At 38.2% G+C, this 18201-nt stretch overlaps 1 protein-coding gene across 1 annotated transcript in view; it reads right to left on the bottom strand.

The window, feature by feature from the left end:
• GABRA4 (gamma-aminobutyric acid type A receptor subunit alpha4) overlaps nt 1-17975 on the bottom strand; it is a gene marked incomplete at both ends in the record, with an annotated part of 37242 nt that extends 19267 nt beyond the window's left edge. The window contains 7 exons of the mRNA XM_082282551.1: nt 2138-2290; nt 3684-3827; nt 5586-5668; nt 5771-5991; nt 8382-8449; nt 17666-17784; nt 17893-17975. Coding sequence (XP_082138677.1) covers nt 2138-2290; nt 3684-3827; nt 5586-5668; nt 5771-5991; nt 8382-8449; nt 17666-17784; nt 17893-17975 — 871 coding nt within the window. The remainder of the gene's footprint in view (nt 1-2137; nt 2291-3683; nt 3828-5585; nt 5669-5770; nt 5992-8381; nt 8450-17665; nt 17785-17892) is intronic.
• Nucleotides 17976-18201: the final 226 nt, after the last annotated feature.

The following is an 18201-nucleotide window of genomic DNA, read 5'->3' as shown; positions in this document are numbered from 1 at the left end:
TCACAAAACCTTCTTCAGTGGGACGGTGTTGAAAACCACACCACTGAAAATGTTTAAGTCCTAGAAAAAGAATAAATTATGGAAAGTTGTTTGAGTTTGTTTTTTCCCCTGGAGGAGACACATCCCTGTTTAGCCCTATCCTTTCTAAGGACCTGAGTGGATCTTCGTCCACTTCAAGCCAAAAGTTTGTCTGAATTGTTTCTAAAAGCACTTGTTTAATAAATGTAAAAATACGATAAAGTGAAATAAATGACCAAACAGTAAGCAAAAACAAGGATGAGATGGGAGCTGTGACAATATTATAGTTTACTGACACTCTTTATCAGATTTTTCCCTATTAAATCATTCTTCTGGAAGACTTGGAGCTGCCAGTACAACTGCCCATATATGTCATAGGGATTTACAGGGTAGGGAATTAACTTCTGGTAAAAATATTGTATTTGCACATACACTGTATTTATCCAAAGCTAAATATTGACAAGCTTCTGACTTAAGATGCACACAGACATTAAGTTTTAACATTAATTTTTATATTTAAATACTATTAATATATTTTTATATGGTTAAAAGTTGTTCTAAAAATAATGCTGTCTTTCCACTCTCCCACAATCACCAGATTTCAGGTGTCTGAAGCTCTAACTGCAGAAATCATGGACCGATGTCCCTTAGTCCTCCATGTTACCTTTGCCAAGTTCTCCCTAATCCTGCAGTGTCCAACAGAACGATCTTTTGGTTAGCCTCTTCTGACAGTTCCTCTAGAAAGCTGGTACCAGAGCAGTATTATGGCTTCTTTCCTATCTCTTGCCTATCTCTTTTTCTCTTTTAAAAATAAACCTTTGGAAAACAGGGCCCCTGTCATAATTTGTCTCAAAACTAGGAAGACACTTGCTGCCATATTTTCAGTAAGTTGCTATCAAATGCATTTTAGTGAGTTATCTGTAAGTTAGTGGATGCCCAAACTATTTTTTTTTTAGCTTCACATACATGAAATTACACATATTACATTTATTGCTCCATATTCTGTATGAAAAAACTCATTTGCTCTGTAAATACAGATTCTATATTTCCAGTTTGTGGCAATACTCCATACAAAAAAGTACCATTATTTAACACCACTGCAAAGGCATATGAAGTGATATACCAGTTTGTCTAATGTAACAATTGAGTTGAAAGTTAGTGGGGTTCTTAATAGGTTTACAGGTTATTTCTCCCTATAAACATCAACCTTGTCTCACTTGTGATACAGTGTTTTGACTCCAGTTACGTGTTTGAATGGGCCATCACTAAAAAACATTAATTCCTATCACTCTTGACAGCATCTATCAGTCTGTAGAAACACTTTTAGTAGAACATTCTCTTCCTTCTTTAGACTACAGTGCATTATGAAGTCAAGACATTGTTCTATAAATGCTGCTTTTAAAATGTTTTTATCCTATTTCTTTGTTAGGAAACGTATTTCCATTTAGATTCCTACACTTTGTCTTCCACAGAAGATTTTCTGTTATTTTCACTGTAGCATCTCATTCAAGCTGCATTTTGATGAGGGAAATTTTAATATCTTGTGATCATTTTGCTTTTGTAATCCATTCTCATGATGGCAATGGCAGAAAGGAAAGAAGAGCACTAAATATGAAATTACAGTAACAGAATCTAAGCCTTACTCATAGCAAGCTTCCACTGAGGACACAGATACCTCATAACAAGACATTTGAACATCTCACACTCCAAATCAATTTATTTTACAAGTATTCTATAAAGTGTGAGTTCAAGTACTTACACTACTGTCCACTGGAAGATAAACCTGATCTGGATGCAGACTAAGGACTTGAGTGTATTACTCAGAGCAAGATCTTTCCAGTTTGCTCCCTCAAGCAGGTAGAATCCCTAGAGCTGAGCAGTCATTTGCTAGAGGTGACAATGCCACCTTTCAGATTATATATTCCAAGTTTCTCTTCAGAGTCCAAGGATTCATATAACAACATTCTTCATACATCAATAGCAAAATTTCCTGTGAATTTAAATTATTCCCTTATTTCTGCAACAGCATGGAGCATACCCCAAGGAACTAAAAAGCCCTATTCTAGTGAGAGCTATTAAAAGAGCAAGTACAAGAAAAAGTAAAAAAAGAAATAATTACCAAATACAGTTCTAGCAGGAACAGATTCCTTATTTATCCAAAATGAAACTTGGGAGAGGATCACGGTCATAATGCATGGGATATAGGTCTGAATCATAAAATAACCCATTTTCCGTCTGAGGTGGAAATAAACTGTCATAACAATATATTCACCTAAAAAAAAAAAGAAAATATTTCTCTGTGTATGAAATCTGTGTTGCAGAATAAATGTTTCAGACTCTCAACTAGGATTGTTTAAGGTGATGTTATTCATATTACTTAACATGTACACAAAGATATCTTCTTTAGAACAAGAATGAATGAAAGGTTTTTTTAAACAATCCTAGAAACAGTAGGTCCTTACAGTGCCATCCAGGAGCTGACATCAAAAATACTATAATACAGCTAATACTGGATTACATTTTACAGTATAGACATGGTTTTAAAAATCTTTTTGACAGCTGTTGAAGAAGAGAATCCCAAGACACAAATTATCTACCTACCATAGTATCCGTAACATTGTGGTACCTACCTGCTGAATAAAACAATAAGAACAATGATACGCATCAAACGTTTTGCAAGCATCTCAGCTTTTTGCTAGGTTTATAAGTCAGCCCTGCTATGATAATGAAACAAATGCAAAAATCATTGAGAAGGATTAAAAATACTCTAAATTTATCTAAAATGTCATCATTCATATTAAGCAAACAGACCAAAAAAGCAGTTTTACCATAAACTCAATAAACTGTCTAAATAAAGCACTACAGAATTAGCCTTTAGGGACAGCAAGGACATTTTTTTGTTAACTCATAATAATCTAGATGCTGAAAAGTAAATTTCTAGTGAATTGCAAAATGCCATTTTATCTATGAGTAAAAACATCCACAGAGCAATACATCAAATATATTTGCTTTGTTAGTTTCATTTTGACTATCTCACAACACCCAAACCTGCTGATGCTTAGAAAATTATTCCAAATTTTAAAAATATTTTGGGAATATGCTTGTTTATCACCACACTGCTCATCAGTGATACTTCACTCATTTTGGATGCCTGTAGTTGCCATTTGCCTTATTTCTTACAGCACAAATCAGCAGAAGTATCTATTGTGACTAATGCATTTGTGCCTACCCTTATCTGACTAGAGGGTTTTTATGATTTTAATGACCCATTCTGTATGCTGTTCTTCTATCCTGGGCTGTTTGCACTCCCAAACAAAGGAAGTCTTTTGCACATAACATGGAGACAGTGCTGAGAAATTACTTCCTCACCCAGGCATCCTCTTGACTCTTCAAACTGCATTTTAAGCAGTGATTAAATGCTCATTTTGTCCCTTGGAGTAATGATCTCATTCCAGCTTTCTGAAAGACTGTCGCAATCTACTGTAATGAATCTGCAAATGTAAATCTCAAGGACAGAAACCTAATTCAGATTTACACTATCAGCCCTTAACACATACCCTATGACATTCTGTAGAATAACCTACAGGAAGAAAAAGGAAAAAAGTTTTGGGCAATGTTACAGGTTAGTTTTACCTCAAGTTGATTTTTACTGATGAGATTCCTACCTGTAATAGATTTAATAGTTTCAGAGGATACTGTATGCCCAAGCAGGTCATACTGAACTAAACTGGAAGACTCCTCAGGAACTTCCACTGACTTCTCAGGTCCTTTTGTCCAGGTATAAATCATTTCACTCTTTGGATAAGCATCTACAACACAGCATCAGTTTGCATAAATAGAAAACTTTTTCTCATGCCTTACTAAGAAGCCAAGCCAAACCTACTGAAACCAAACAGTAAAACACACATGAACAATTTCAGAAGATACCCTTCATGTTAAGTTACCCCCAAAAAGCCACCCTCGGAGTAGAATAAATAAGATCATAATAAATATGTCAAGTATCACACATAAATTCACTTCACATATGAGTGTGAAGACTAAACACAAATCCCTTCTGGATCAGCCCTTACTGGGCATGCAAAGTTTGTCTTTATTTTAGCAATTTCTAACTGAAATTTTACTGTTAAAATATACTAATCTGAAAAAAAAGAGGAGGGAGGATATATTTGGGAGGATATATTTGAAGATTGGATGCACATTTCTTTATAGAAAAGAATGACTGCACTAAAAACTACAATATTTTAAACTTCTGTTTAAAATATTTGCCAGAAACCAGAGGTCAGTAAAAAATTCACAACAGCCCCAAAATAAGCACACACAAAGAAACATTTTACATTTAATGCAAAAGACATATCTTAGGGCTAGCATTCAATCCCTACACAGTCCAAACTCCTGTTAAAATTGAATCAAATCAGTCTTACATTTGAAATGGCTACATGTTATTTCAAGTTTCGCTGTGGGAAGTATCAGACTAGGTTCAGCACAATTCCTGTTGACTGGTGATTCTGTCTGAAGAGCTATGACTGTGGATGAGCCCCCACTACCAAAGCAGCCCTATCATACAGCTGATACCAAAGACAAATCTTGCCGCACCTGGTCTCCAGTCTCACTGTGGCAGGGATGAAAAATCATATCAGAGCAGTGTCTTCAATACCCCTGTTCAGGTTGACTACCCACCTGTATAAGCTAAATTTATGCTATGGAAAATCTGTGAGGGTTCTCCAGCCATTTTTGACTTCAGAGCTCTGGGGTCAAGGAAAACAGATTAATGTCCAGCCGTCAGAGGGTCTAAAGCAGAGAAGTCAGTGACCAAGAAGGCTTAAAAGAATGACAAGATAGTTAATGGAGTGCACCAACCATCTCCAGGGGGTCTCAGAGGTCTCTGCTTTGGATTCACATCAGGGAAACACAACTACCCTCTCTTATTTGTTATGCAGATGTCCCAAACTGTTCCTTCTATCCAAGGTTTGTACATTTTTCAAAAATCTACATCTGACTTCAAAGCAGAAAAGGAGAGTCATCCGCACTAAGGTTCTTCTCACCAGTTAAAAAGTTATCTAGTCTAAACTTGCCATGCACACTCCTCTTACAGGCCAGCAGAACAACAATTACAACTAGAGGTTACATCTCTGCACATAACCTACACCTCTTTCTTAAGATGACAATGTGCTTCCACTACATGTAGAGAAAGTCAGCTAACCTGCTGCCCTAGGCGTCTTTTACCTTGCTGGTTTAAGCCAAGTTTGTCTTCTCTAGGGAATCTCTCACTTCACTGAGTATCCAATTCCTCCCCAAGAACCAAGAAAAACTATGTATTTCAAGCAACCATGTATCCAGAATAGTGGGGTTTAACGTAACAGCTGAATCACCGCCTGCTTTTTAGTTCTCTGGGTTTAATTTTTGCAGTCCTAAATGGAAGTCCCAAGGCACTTAACAGGAGTTTTGTCTGCATAGGGATTGCATATCAAGACATATCTGTATATATTCAGAAAGTCTAGTAATTGCTCAAAATTTACGTCTACTATTTAAATTCTGTAGTTACAAGAAATTTCATAATTGCAACTTACAACTCCCAAATTTGAGAGGACAAGCATGACCATCCATGGGAAAATCCACTAATCTCATGGGACACTCTGCACTTATTGTAAGCCTATAATGGAACAAATTAAATAGTCTCTGGTTGCCATTTTGTCTAGGCAGTACAACTTTTGCATACAGTAATTGTAAGAAGTCAAACAAACACATTAGATACCTCATTGTGTACAGGATGGTGCCATTTCTCATTATTCTGAAGAGTTTATTTGGGGCTGTCATATTATGTGCAACAGACTTTTTCCCATTCCTGAAGAAAGTGTCAGGAGTCCATACCTTCGAAACCATCAAGTTGTTTAGTCTTAAAATTTCAATAGGGCCATCATATTTTAATCTTTTATCTACCCATGTCTGACGAAAGAAGACATCCATTGTATATTCCTGTATTAAATTGCAGAAAAACAAAGATCACATTTGCATGTGTGTTTCCTGTAAAAGAAGAAATCCCTCAAGACCAAAGAAACCATTAGAAAAGAAAATCCTAAGTCCACTACACAAACATCTTTCCACCAATTAAAGTGTCTTGTCTGCTTCTTAATAGCTTAATTTCTTACATTAGTAAACAATACTGCTACACATTTAATCATTAAGGAATAATTAACCTAATTAGGTTGCAGGAAGCAAGCAACAGAATTTGAAGTCAAGCATATAACTGGAAACAAAATGTTCTCTGACAAGAATTGTCAACAGGTTTTTAAAGAAAATACATCCATAGATTGGCTGCTGCTAGCTAAATTGAAAATACCAGGACAAATAATTAGTTCCATTTAAAAGTTAGAAAAGCAAACTTAACTTCGTCTCAAGGAAAGTAAGCTTTTAACTGAGAAAAGCGAAGTAAGTCCTTTGCCATGCCCACAAAACACAGATAATAGATTATATAGAGATTTGCATACATACATATATATTTTTTAAAGTATGTAACTATCCCATTAACTTTCTCAGAAAAGCCACTCAGATGTTCCAAAGAAAACATGCAAACAACTGCAGAACTGCAGACACAGGCACATCATAAGAAATCATATGTGAATGAATGGATGAAAGAATGCATTTCTCATTTTGGGAAGCTAAAGTACTTCACAAAATAAACTATTGTGTGACATTGAAAAAGGTCACATGGGAAGCTTTAAGTCCTTTCTAACTTACAGTTTTGATTTTGTTGTTAATTTTTCTGACTTAATTTCAAATTCTTCTGCATAATGTTTCCATTTAAATTACTTGTAAGGCTGTATCTATTTGCATTGGCAAGGAGGCATGTCTACTAGTGCAATGCATCTTAGGATTATATGTCTTCTTTTCCATGACTGTATCCTCCACTGTGGTTTACAGTTAATCCATGAAAAGTGTCTCCTCTAGTGTCATTTCTTGCTGGTGACTTCATAGCTCATAAGTAGCAGCTTCTGTTATTAGCTTCTACATGACAGATTTTGTAATATAAGATTTCAACCATTTTCATTACAAAATGGAAATGGGTACAAAAGCAACTAAAAAGACATTCTGATCATCCCCTGTACTGAGACCAAATCACACTTCACTGTTGCAGCAAGTTTTAAGAGCGCAGCCACATTCAGATTACATTGGGTCACTAATGTATATATTAACTAGAGAGTATTCCAGAAACAATTCCTGTATTGCTAAATAGCCTCCTAAAAAATCCCTAATGAAGAAAGGGGAAATATCTACTGTAAAGTTCCTCACCTGTCTTCAGTCCATGTTCTCACTTTTGCCTGCTCCAATATAACTAATAACTTCCCATGAAAATGAAACCGGAGAGAGGTCATGCAGCCCTCATTGATTTGAGGCACATATCACTAGATTTCCTCGGCACCACATTCTTGTAGCCCTTGTCACTCTGATAAGCATAATACTGCACACGATAACCAATGAAGGGGCTTTTCAACGTGAGACTGCTGTCACGAATGTAGCCTTTATAAAAATACCTTGCTATCACATACCTTTCCACATAATAGAAGTAAATCAGGTGCACCATATAGTGAACTATGGCACTATATGGGAAGACAATTACTACCCTGAAATGGCTTTTTCCATGAAGAATTTCGGTTCAGCACATATGGCTGGTGTTATTTCCATGGGATTTCTTGAATATGTTATAAAAAGATCAACTGCTGTATGATTTAAGGGTATATCACTGTATTTTAGAAGTTGATGAGAGTTTTGCTGGATTTGACCTTGAAAGCAAAAGCCATTCAGGCACAAATAACAGAACATGCAAATGTAATATTTCTCCTCTGTTACTATTTCATGCATGTCACGCATACGTTTAACTTCTGCAGATACTTATGAAAACTCTTATCAGACAAACATTTGCTGAAAGTGATGCTTAAAGAAGCACAAAGATCAGCAAAGGGCATTCATCTGAAATGAAAACATCAACAAGTATTTGTGAAGTGATGCCATTATTGTTCACCTGAGAATAACACAAGTTTCAGAAATGAAAAGCAATTTCAAAGATATTGCACATTTTCCCCACAACAGAGTGACTTAGACACTCCCTGCAAGGCCAGATTCTGCCTCTGTGCTGTGAAAATCTGTTTTAAATCCTATGAAGTGAATTTCTTAAGCCAGCCAAAACCCACTGAAAGTGTGACCAGAATCAGGCCTGATGTATCTAATTATAACCTGTAAATTAAGCTGTTACTAATCTTGCCTAATTTGCATGATTGACAGAACAGTACAGATGAAGCATCCACTCCTACTGCAGCTAATGGTTTCTCAGAACCAGGAAATGGCATTTTAATCCCAGAAATACATACCATTTCTACATCAGAAACAGGTCCAAAACTGGTGACATATATATCTGTTTTGACTTCAGTAACAGGACCTAATGTATGAAAAGGAAGTGAGCAAGAAAATTTGAATTTTGCAGGTCAACAATTCCCATAAATGATCCTGGCGTGTGAACAGTTACAGCTTTCAGGGTTCTGTGGATGAGCAAGAGCAAAACGCAAACAGAGGTCAATTCAGATAAGTCTCAAATAAGAAGCACTGCTCAATTACCTTTACCACATAAGTTAATCAAAAGAAGCATTTCCATGCAAATCCCCATTCAGAAAACCAATGTTGACTCAACAGCTAAGAAAACTGATGCCAAAAAACTAAAAGGCTCACTAAAAACACCATTCTACTTAACAGCAAGCACTGAATCTAAGAAAACCCCATTCCTCAAAGCGTTTATTAGTAATATTTGGACCTACTGGTAATAACTGGACTACAGACATTAGCATGCCATGCACTGAGCAATTTAGTATTGCAGGATCAAGAACTGAATCCATATCCTGAGATGTACTTAAGTGCTTTAATACTAATATCCAAAATAAAAGTTGGAGGTCTAAGCATTTTTGAGGGTTTGAACCAAGATCCGCATTCTGCTACAAAGCCTGTCTTGAAAGAACTAATGATACTTAGGACACTGTTAAAAACAGTGCACTGAGTGGAGGTTTTGCACTCACACAGCTGTGCACGGCAAATCAACCACCAGAGAAAACAGTTTCATTTTAATGTATAATTTCCTTTACTACCTTGAAATTTTAGATGGGCTACCACTCTACAGCACACTCTACACTTCCTCTTAAACCAAAGAATACATGCACTAATTTCACTGGGATTTAGGTCTCTTCCTAATGTAAAGGGCTAGATAGTTGCTAATAATTATCAGCTGATAATTACGATGATTCTGTCATCAAAGCATTAGCTAACAGTTTAATTCAGGTAATTAACTCACATCATAAATTTTTTAAAAATCTACTGAAGGTTTTACCAAACAGTATCTGTTTTAAAAAACATGCATGATCTACAAATTCACAACCAGCTTCTAAACCCCTACAACTCAAATTACTAGAGGATAAGAGGCTCAAGTCTGATAATTCAGGCTTTATCACAGTATTTGCAATCCAAAACTGAAAGGAGGAAAGACTCAACAGAAGAATATGCCCCATTTGAAAAGAAAAAAAAAATTTTAAAAAATCATTCTTCACAAATGTCACTTTGAATCAAAAGGTAAAGATAAAAAAATAAGTAAGCAATGGGAAAACAGGGAACCTGAACTTATGGCATCTAGAATGAGTCTCAAGCTGTGAAAAAAAAAGTGAAAGAAAACCATGTAAAATTATTTTACTACAGAATCTGCAAATTATTTAGAGAAGAATAGCTAAGAATTTTTCTGCTAAATGTCAAAAAGATTACTTTACTAGAAGCTAAGTTCCACAGAAGGGCATTTTTTCAAAATAATTCTAAAGAAATTCCACTGTACAACAGTTGGTAGCTCAGAGGTCCCTGGAAAGTTGCATAGTTTGCATGTTTGTCTCGAAAAGGTTTTAAGAAGCAAGTCCCAAGTTCCAGATAACACACTTTCAGACCATGTCATTTGTTTTGCAATGGGTTGCTCTCTAAACATGTCAAATGGAAGCTGCTCCCTTTTCTACAAATAACAAAGTGTTCGTTGGTCAAGGAAATCCGCGAGTGTTTAGATCACTCATTTAACTGACGACATACTCCAATGACATTTCCTGAAGATGATATTTTCTGGAGAGCAGAAGAGCTCCAAGAGATTAGAAGTGAAGACATTTATCTACAGTGCTAGAAGACAGGAGAGAAAAGCCCAGTCATACTTGTATGTAGGAATAGAAGAGATTCAATTACAACTGATCTCCCATAAACACACTATTACAGTTTATCAAGGGTTGGTTTAAATATATAAATATTTATTTCATTTGAACTTGAAATATTTCTGAAATTAGTTCTACAGAAATGAAAAAATCATTTTCCCACATAGCTTTAATAAGGAAAATACAGGAATTAGTCTTTGTTATTCAATACTAAGAGAATACTGAATATTGCACTCAGTTCCTGCAAGAATCCCTTTCAGGAACAGAGGCTAATATTCAGTATTCCCTTATTATTGAGTAACAGAGACAAGTCCCTGAATTCTGTTCAGGAACTGCTTTACTTGTTAGTTCTAAGAAACTAAATAGGAATAGTCCTTAAATAAACCCCAAACCTTTAAGTGTTTTTCCTCTGATGCTATATTCTTTTCTTTAGCTCACAGAACACTGTAATTTTACAATCATACCAAATTGAGCAAAGGGACAGATTTTTCCCACAGGCATGAGCTGCTTTACCTCAGACATTGATTTCTTTTGTTTCATTAAATCATTACAGCTTCATGGACAATAGCCATTCAGAGGCTTCTGCAACTTTGTTTTTTGGAGTTTCTCAGAAAGAAGGGGTAAGCTAAGATCAAGAAGCTAATCTCCTAACCAGCAAGTCTACAACTTAATGCTATTAGAAATACTATAGCAGCAGCACAAGAAAACAAACATAAAACTATGTTTGAGTTCACTCTCCAGGAACTGCTATTCTGTTTTCAAATATTTATTAGTATGAGCCACGAGAAAGAAGGAAGTAGGAACTCTCCAACAATTATGAGGCCACAAAATAGTGTCTACCTCTAGATGCTAGTCCAACATTGATGGCAGAAGAGTGACAAAACAGATGTAAAAATCACATCTTATTGAACTAGAAAATGGCAGATGAATGCGGATCTAGAAATACTTTAGATATCATAACAGTTATCCAGCTAGTACGGACATACAAATCCTTGCTTTGCAGCCAAAACCTTGGTCAAACAGTTCAGTGTCTGGTATGAGCAAAGACAGTGAAGTTGATTATCTCCTTAATGCTTTCTCTGCAATTGCAGCCCTTTCATACTCCACATCTTCCACCTACATTGGCCTTAACAGTTGTGAAATGACAAATCTTGGATTTTCCAGCACATCCCAGTACTTAATGCCAACCCAGGAGTATCTATGGCGACACCAATACCTATCTCTTGTTCTTGTTCTAGGAGAAAACATAACTCCAGTTGGTAACAATAGCGGGGGTATAAATAGTGAGTCATGCTGCTGCTTCTTTTTTAAACTATTATTAATCGTGGGAATTCCTGTCAACGAGGAGGTGATCTGTAGTCACCTAACCTACTTTTACTGGTGATTTAAGCAGCCCTCCAAAACGAATGTGTTGCACCACTTAATCAACTCTGGCTCTGCAAGCAGAAGATCCTATTAGAATCCTTAACGCTCTATTACTGGCAATAAAATGCAGTCAGTTGTAAGAAGGCCAATTAACTTTAAATATGACCATTGGGGTTTACCCCTCAATGGATCTTCACAAAGTATCTATCCACCATAAATCTTCAGGAATGCTGAAGAACTATTTATATCATACTGGTGTGTATTTTTATGTCAATGAAATAGGAGGAGAGTCCTACACACTGCAGTGGGAACAGTTAAGTCTGAATCACTGCTTGCAAGATAATATACTTTAAAGAAGCTCAGGCAGGATTAAAAGCAACCCCTGCAAAAAGCCAGAATAGTTCAGTGTTATAGATGTTACATGTGGGCTGAAGAAGTGATGCCAGGCCCTAGTCCTGGGAAGAGGAACATAAGAGAGCTCTCCCATGCATTTTATGTCAACATATGGGTTGAACTGCAGCACAGCTCCCAGTGAAAGACTTCGGGCTCCATTATCCCTGCGTCTCCATAGGCAACTGTCACTGCAGAGATTTCCGCTGTATGTAAACACTCAAATCCTGCACAGGCTTTCTGTATATTGCAAATTTTGCCATCAAGGGTCCCACAACTAACCAGAAACATTAACAAACAAGTCTGTACTACAGTTTCAACATACAAAGTACAATTTAAATGCTGTGCAGTTATTGCTGCTATTATGAGCTCAATCCCTGGATATAATATATAAACCACATAAAATCCTATTACATCAGTTCCTACGGCTACATTATAAAAAAAAAAAAAAAAAAAAAAAAAAAGTAGTTGCTACAGATTTCTTTTAAATATAACTACATGTGAAAGATTTGGTGCTCTTTCCAAATTCTTGCTGCCTGAATAGGGTTGACATTTTTTAAGTGAGGGAAAAAAAGAAAAAAAAAAACCCAGCATATGAAACATGTTCTCTTGTTCCATTCTATCAGAAAGAACAGCTAAGGACACCTGCTATATGTAAGAATTCTGTCCAAAAGCCAGAACTAGGTAGGGCATTTTTTAAAAATTAATGCAGGATTCAAGCACTTGGGCTACATTCTCTACCAAAAAACAATGCAACAAACACAGCACCACACAATAACCTTTGCCTCTATGTATGTTCATCCATCCGCATGTCTGAACCTGAAAAGGGAAAAGTATACCTCAGAAATTAGGAGATTACTGTTTCTTTGCCTATTTATCAGCAAATCATCTCTGCTGAGACAGCCAATAAGCCTGATACTAGTGCCAGTTTTCATGATGTGGACACCTGTCTACTAAGAACTGGACTAAGAATATCAGCTAATTTTATACAGATCACTGAACAACAGACAGATGGTAATGACTTCAAGCATTACTAACAGGCCAAATTCAAATCTGTCACCTACAGGTATCTAACACCATATCCTGTTAAGCTTTGAGTCATCAACTCTCACCAGCTGAGAAAGAATGGACAACTGCCGGAAAAAAAAAAAATTACCCGCTTCACTTTCCAGTGCTCACTTCAAGTTCATTTGCAATCTAAATAGTAAAGACAAATTATAATATCTATTATGCTGAGTAATGGAACCTTTAAGGTACGCTTGAGTTCCTAGTAAGAGCAAATAATCATGTAGATATTTTTGTTTTCTCTAAAAACAGAAAATTGCCTTTGCTCTTCAAATGTATTCTGTGTTTATTTTCTGACTAAAGTCCTGCATAGACAGGAAATGAAACTCTTCAGAAATGCTGTTCATCAGCTGAACACACAGACTAGATGGGGCAGAGAATCCTTCTCCTACCCTTCCTCAGGGAGACAATGGCCAGCATATTTATTTCCACTAAGTACTCAGCTGCACTTCCCCAGTTACAAGATCATTAGAAAGAATACAAAAGGAGGAAGAAGAGAAAAAGGGAAATGAATGGACACAGTCCTGTTCCTTCTGTTCAGGAGTCAGCAGTGTATGTGGCAATTTCCAAAGAGAAAGCCATAGAGCTAACACCAGTAGTTGATAGTGAGATTCAAAACTTATGCCAGATTCCACCTGACACAAATGAACAGAACTCAGGAAGGGAGAGGGCTCCAGCTGTCACCAAATGATGGCAACCACACAACCACACGCCAGTAACGGGCTGTGGGCGATGCCAGCAGCTTGTGGTCAGGGGGTTTCAACCTTAGTCAACCTAAGAACCTTGGGCAGGAGGCAAGTCATACACCACTTTCTTTCTTCAGTCTGGCCATACAATTGGCCATTAAGAGCAAGACACCAGAGATTAGATGTTCTCTGAAAGGCACAGTTCATTGAAATTAGCAGATATATGGCAGCACACAGTGCTGTCACCCTCACCAGCTTCAGTCTTTTTATTCCTTCCTACATCCGTACGTCCAGGTTTAAGTGCGATTAGTTACTGTATCATGAAAATTTCAAAGACACAATTACACCTTTTAAAGTTACCATCCAATACAGGTTTGAATCAGCCCTTGCAGGCCCTCGCTAACATCAAGAGTTGCTCAGGTAAAGTCTGAAACCATGCAAGGGTTTAAAATGGCAAACCAGACATAGGCCTTTTACTTCAAGTGAATAATGCTCCTTTCAAAGACTTTGGGCTTCTACTATCACTTTGAAACTAATCACCAGAAAAGTAATAAGGTGATTTTCAGAGAAAATACAGCTTTCTATCATTTTTCTTCATGTAATACACAAAATTTTTTAAATCAGATGAAAACTGGAGACAGGGTTTTACTTCAGATTTTTACGGCTGAATCAAAATAGTACTAAGGTAGTACTTTTGAAGTTTTCCAGCAGATGATGATTTTAATTAATGACACTACAAGCAGCCTCTGTAAAAACACTGTGTTTATAGAGTGGTTTTGACCAGGAAACCCACTTGGATTATAAACTGCATGCTGAAATTCAGGATATGTTGAAACAGAGCATACAGTGTAGGGAATGAACTAACTTCATTTCCATCACACTATTTTCAAACATCATACAGCGTTACTTTACTCATTAGTCCCTAAATACCTTCCATCTACTCAAATTCAAAACGCTTATGCATTTAAAGTCTTCCTGACAGCAGCTGCAGGTTTTTTTTTTCCTTTCATACATGAAACTGCCCATCCTGCTTTACTTCATTCAATTTCTGGGTGATTCTTTGCTTCACTCTTTAGACTTTCCCCCCCGCCCCAACTTAATGGGAACTTTCACATAAATGGTCTCTACCAACCTTTTTAGTAAACTCTTCTGGTTTTGTTTATCACACTACCAAGCCTCACAGTGCCTAGTAAGGTGAAAGCAACTTTTATAGTTTATAAAATTCATTTAATAAAGTGATTTTATAATGCAAGGTGTCAATCCAATGACATGGGGAACTTCATTCTGCTATTAACCCTCAACATATGCCATGCTCCTGCACAAGCACCACCAAGAGAAGCTTCCACATACTCTCCTGGGGTTCACAACTCTCCTGGGAGACCATATCCACATTTGTAAGCATGATGAGGGTTTAACTTCTCCTTCATAACTACCAAAAATTGTGTAAATTAACAATAGTATGGAAACTTTTGATCCAGTTGTAGGAAATTTCCAAAATCAAACATTTTCTACTTCACTCTGCATGTGAATTATCTTCATGTATTTTTATTTGTGGTAACTCTGGAATATGCCAGCAAAATTCAGAATTTGGCTACCTCCCCAAGCCTGATTTTAAACATAATTTGTGCCAGAATTAGAAACATTTTCATCAATTTGAAGTTTAAAATCAGTTAGTCCTCTGTGAGGCCTTTTGTTCTTAAAATAAAACCTTCATTTCATTTCAGGCCATGTGAAAACTAGATGGTGAATCAGCTTCAAGAAGAAAACAAAAATAAGTATTCCGCTGTTCATCAGAAAGGGATGTAGCTTTAACGTTACCAAAACACACTATGCTTTCCATCTCTAAATATTCCCATCCCCTCTGACATTTTGTTTGCAATGGTATAAACTAGCGAGTGACCCACTTTTAAGATACAAATCCCATTCGTCATAAAGATTTATCAGAAAAAAAAAAAAAACAAAATATAGCTAAAAGTTGGTGTTGATATTCTATATTTCAATAAATAGTCTGTAGTTATTACTCTGAGCAACGTCAAAAAGTGAAATCTGATCAATTACAGATATTTCTTTCTTTGGTTGTTTTGTTGTTTGATTTTTTTTTTATCCAATGTTTTTCTTCTCAAATCAGGTGTAGGTAATTTTTGCTGTAAGAAGCTAGCGAGGCAAGCATAATTTTTAAAAACAAAACATTTTTTCCTCATGTTTTACTTAAAAGTTCAAAATTCAGAGATGAGTGGTTTAAACATAAACCATAGACAAGGTTATGAGGAAGGAAGAAGCAAAATAATATCCATTTTGTGAAATATTGACCCAGAAGTGTTTTCCCCAGGCTGAAATCTGAGAGTTTTTTCCTCTCTCTCTCTCTCTCATTTACTTCAATATTGCCAATATGAAAGTTCAAGAAGATACAATGAACTTTTTCTCCTTGACTGCATTTTTCTGAAAGTCTGCCACACTTACAGGGGAAAAATATCTACTCTTGCAAAACATCCTGCAAAGGACAACTGTATTAAAATAAAAATCAACATATATTACATATTTAGTAGTTGTTTAATTTTGGAAATCTGATAATGCTCATAAAGCATCTTTGCTAGATGACTAATTAGTTGGCATTCAACCTAAAACGATGCCAAACTTAGCACATCTCTTGTACGCGTGCAGAAGTGTCTGTAACCTCTCTGCAAAGACTAAATTGCAAAAGGCTATCAGTTCCCAATGACTCCTCCGGGTGTTAATAAATTTAGCTTCCTTCTCACTTAATGTGTAAGCTAACTTAAGAAGGCCTCATTTATTCCATACACTGAAAATAATAAGAGTGGTCCATGGTGCCAGGTGTTGTCTTTTATAACAATCACGATCATGCATGTGAGCACTGCATATGGCGTGTGGGGAATGCGCTGGCATACATGTCAGTGTGGATGGATCACATGTATGGAGAAGGTACTTTCAGAGGAGGAAGAAAGTATTTCGCAACATAAACCTACGCAAGGATCTCATTCAATCCTGTATTGGAAGCAGCCTATAAAAACCTCGTTACAGCTTTGAGCATCATAAAAAGGGCTGTAGCATTTATTTATAAATATTTTTTATATTACTTTTACTTTCAAATTTGCATTTTTAATATCTTCGTTCCAGATTACAAAATAAACTTTTATTTTGCCTGCATCTTAATGATTTTTCATTCCAAGTCCCTACACAAAAACATCAAAATCATAAAGAACAGCAAGTCTGGCTGCTTCTTCAGCATCACAAAACTGCATCTTAACAGCCTAAGGAAAGGAAGAGGCCCAAAACCCCCACACGCAGAGAACAGGTGAAGGCAAATTTGAAACTCCGCCACATCTAATTCCTATACAGCAATGAAGTCTACTACTTCTAAATCAAAGCTGGAATTTCAGCAACTGTGGTAAAGAACTGGCGGGCTCAGGCACCTGAGCTCTTATTTTCCCTAACTAGTGGGACAATCCATCAGTCCTAACCTCCTAGGCTGGTAGAAGTATACTTGTTTCTATTAGGACCCGATCGCGGCATTTACGGGTCAAAAACTGCCAACAACGAGAAGAATCTGGGTGTTAGACAGGTCCCTCCATCCCCATCAAGCCGACGCACACCGGCTTCAGGGCTTGTTTTTCCTTCAGCGCAGCAGCCTGAGCCCGGGATGTGGGCAGAGCAGCAAAGCGGGGGCTGAGCCCGGGACCGCCCCAGCGGGGCCCCCACGGCCGGGACTGCGCAGCACCCCCCGGGCTTTCGGGCCAGGCACTGCCTCGCTGCCAGCCCCTTTCGGAGGGCTCGGACCCCGGAGCAGGGAGTGGGGACACACCCCCACGGTTACGGTCAGTAACTGGTCGGTCCGAGCGCTGAGCGCTGCGTCCCCTGCCCGTGCCCAGCGACCCCCCGCCCGCCGCCGGCACCGCGCCGCCACCGTACCCCCAAATCCCGGTCGCAGCCGGTTGTCATAGCCATCCAGGAGGCTGTTCAGGATGCTGGTGAAATTCTCCGGCCACAATTTCTCCTCTTTTTTGATCTGCCCTGGCGGCCCGGTGAGACTGCGAGGCAAAGAGGGAGCGGGTGAGCGGAGCCGCCGGGAGCCCGCGGGGAGCAGCCGCACCGGACCGGCCGCCCGGGCCCCCCGGCGCCGCCGCCGGGGTACTCACCAGGTCGCCAGGCAAAGGCAGTGCAGGAGGGCGATGGAGAGACCCGAGGACATGGCGATGGCTGGCTCCTTGGCAGAAACCATCTTTGCATGCCATACTTCACGCCTGGGCACGTTAAACGCCTTGTCCGGGGCGGGGAGGGGGACGCGGGGCCCGGCCGGGGGGCGGCGGCGCCCGGCGGTCCCACATGCGCGGCGCCCCGGTTGCCAAGCGCCCAGCACGGGCGGAGGAGCGGCGAGCGAGTTTCCCCGCACCGTTAACTCTCTCGGGGCAACAGGCGCCGGTCCCCGCCGCTCCCCCCGCTCCCGC

The sequence above is a fragment of the Coloeus monedula genome (genome assembly GCF_965178545.1).
Source record: "Coloeus monedula genome assembly, chromosome: 5".
NCBI classification, from domain to species: domain Eukaryota; kingdom Metazoa; phylum Chordata; class Aves; order Passeriformes; family Corvidae; genus Coloeus; species Coloeus monedula.
The sequence above is the reverse complement of the archived record's forward strand: the minus strand, read 5'-3'. Positions and strand labels throughout refer to the sequence as shown.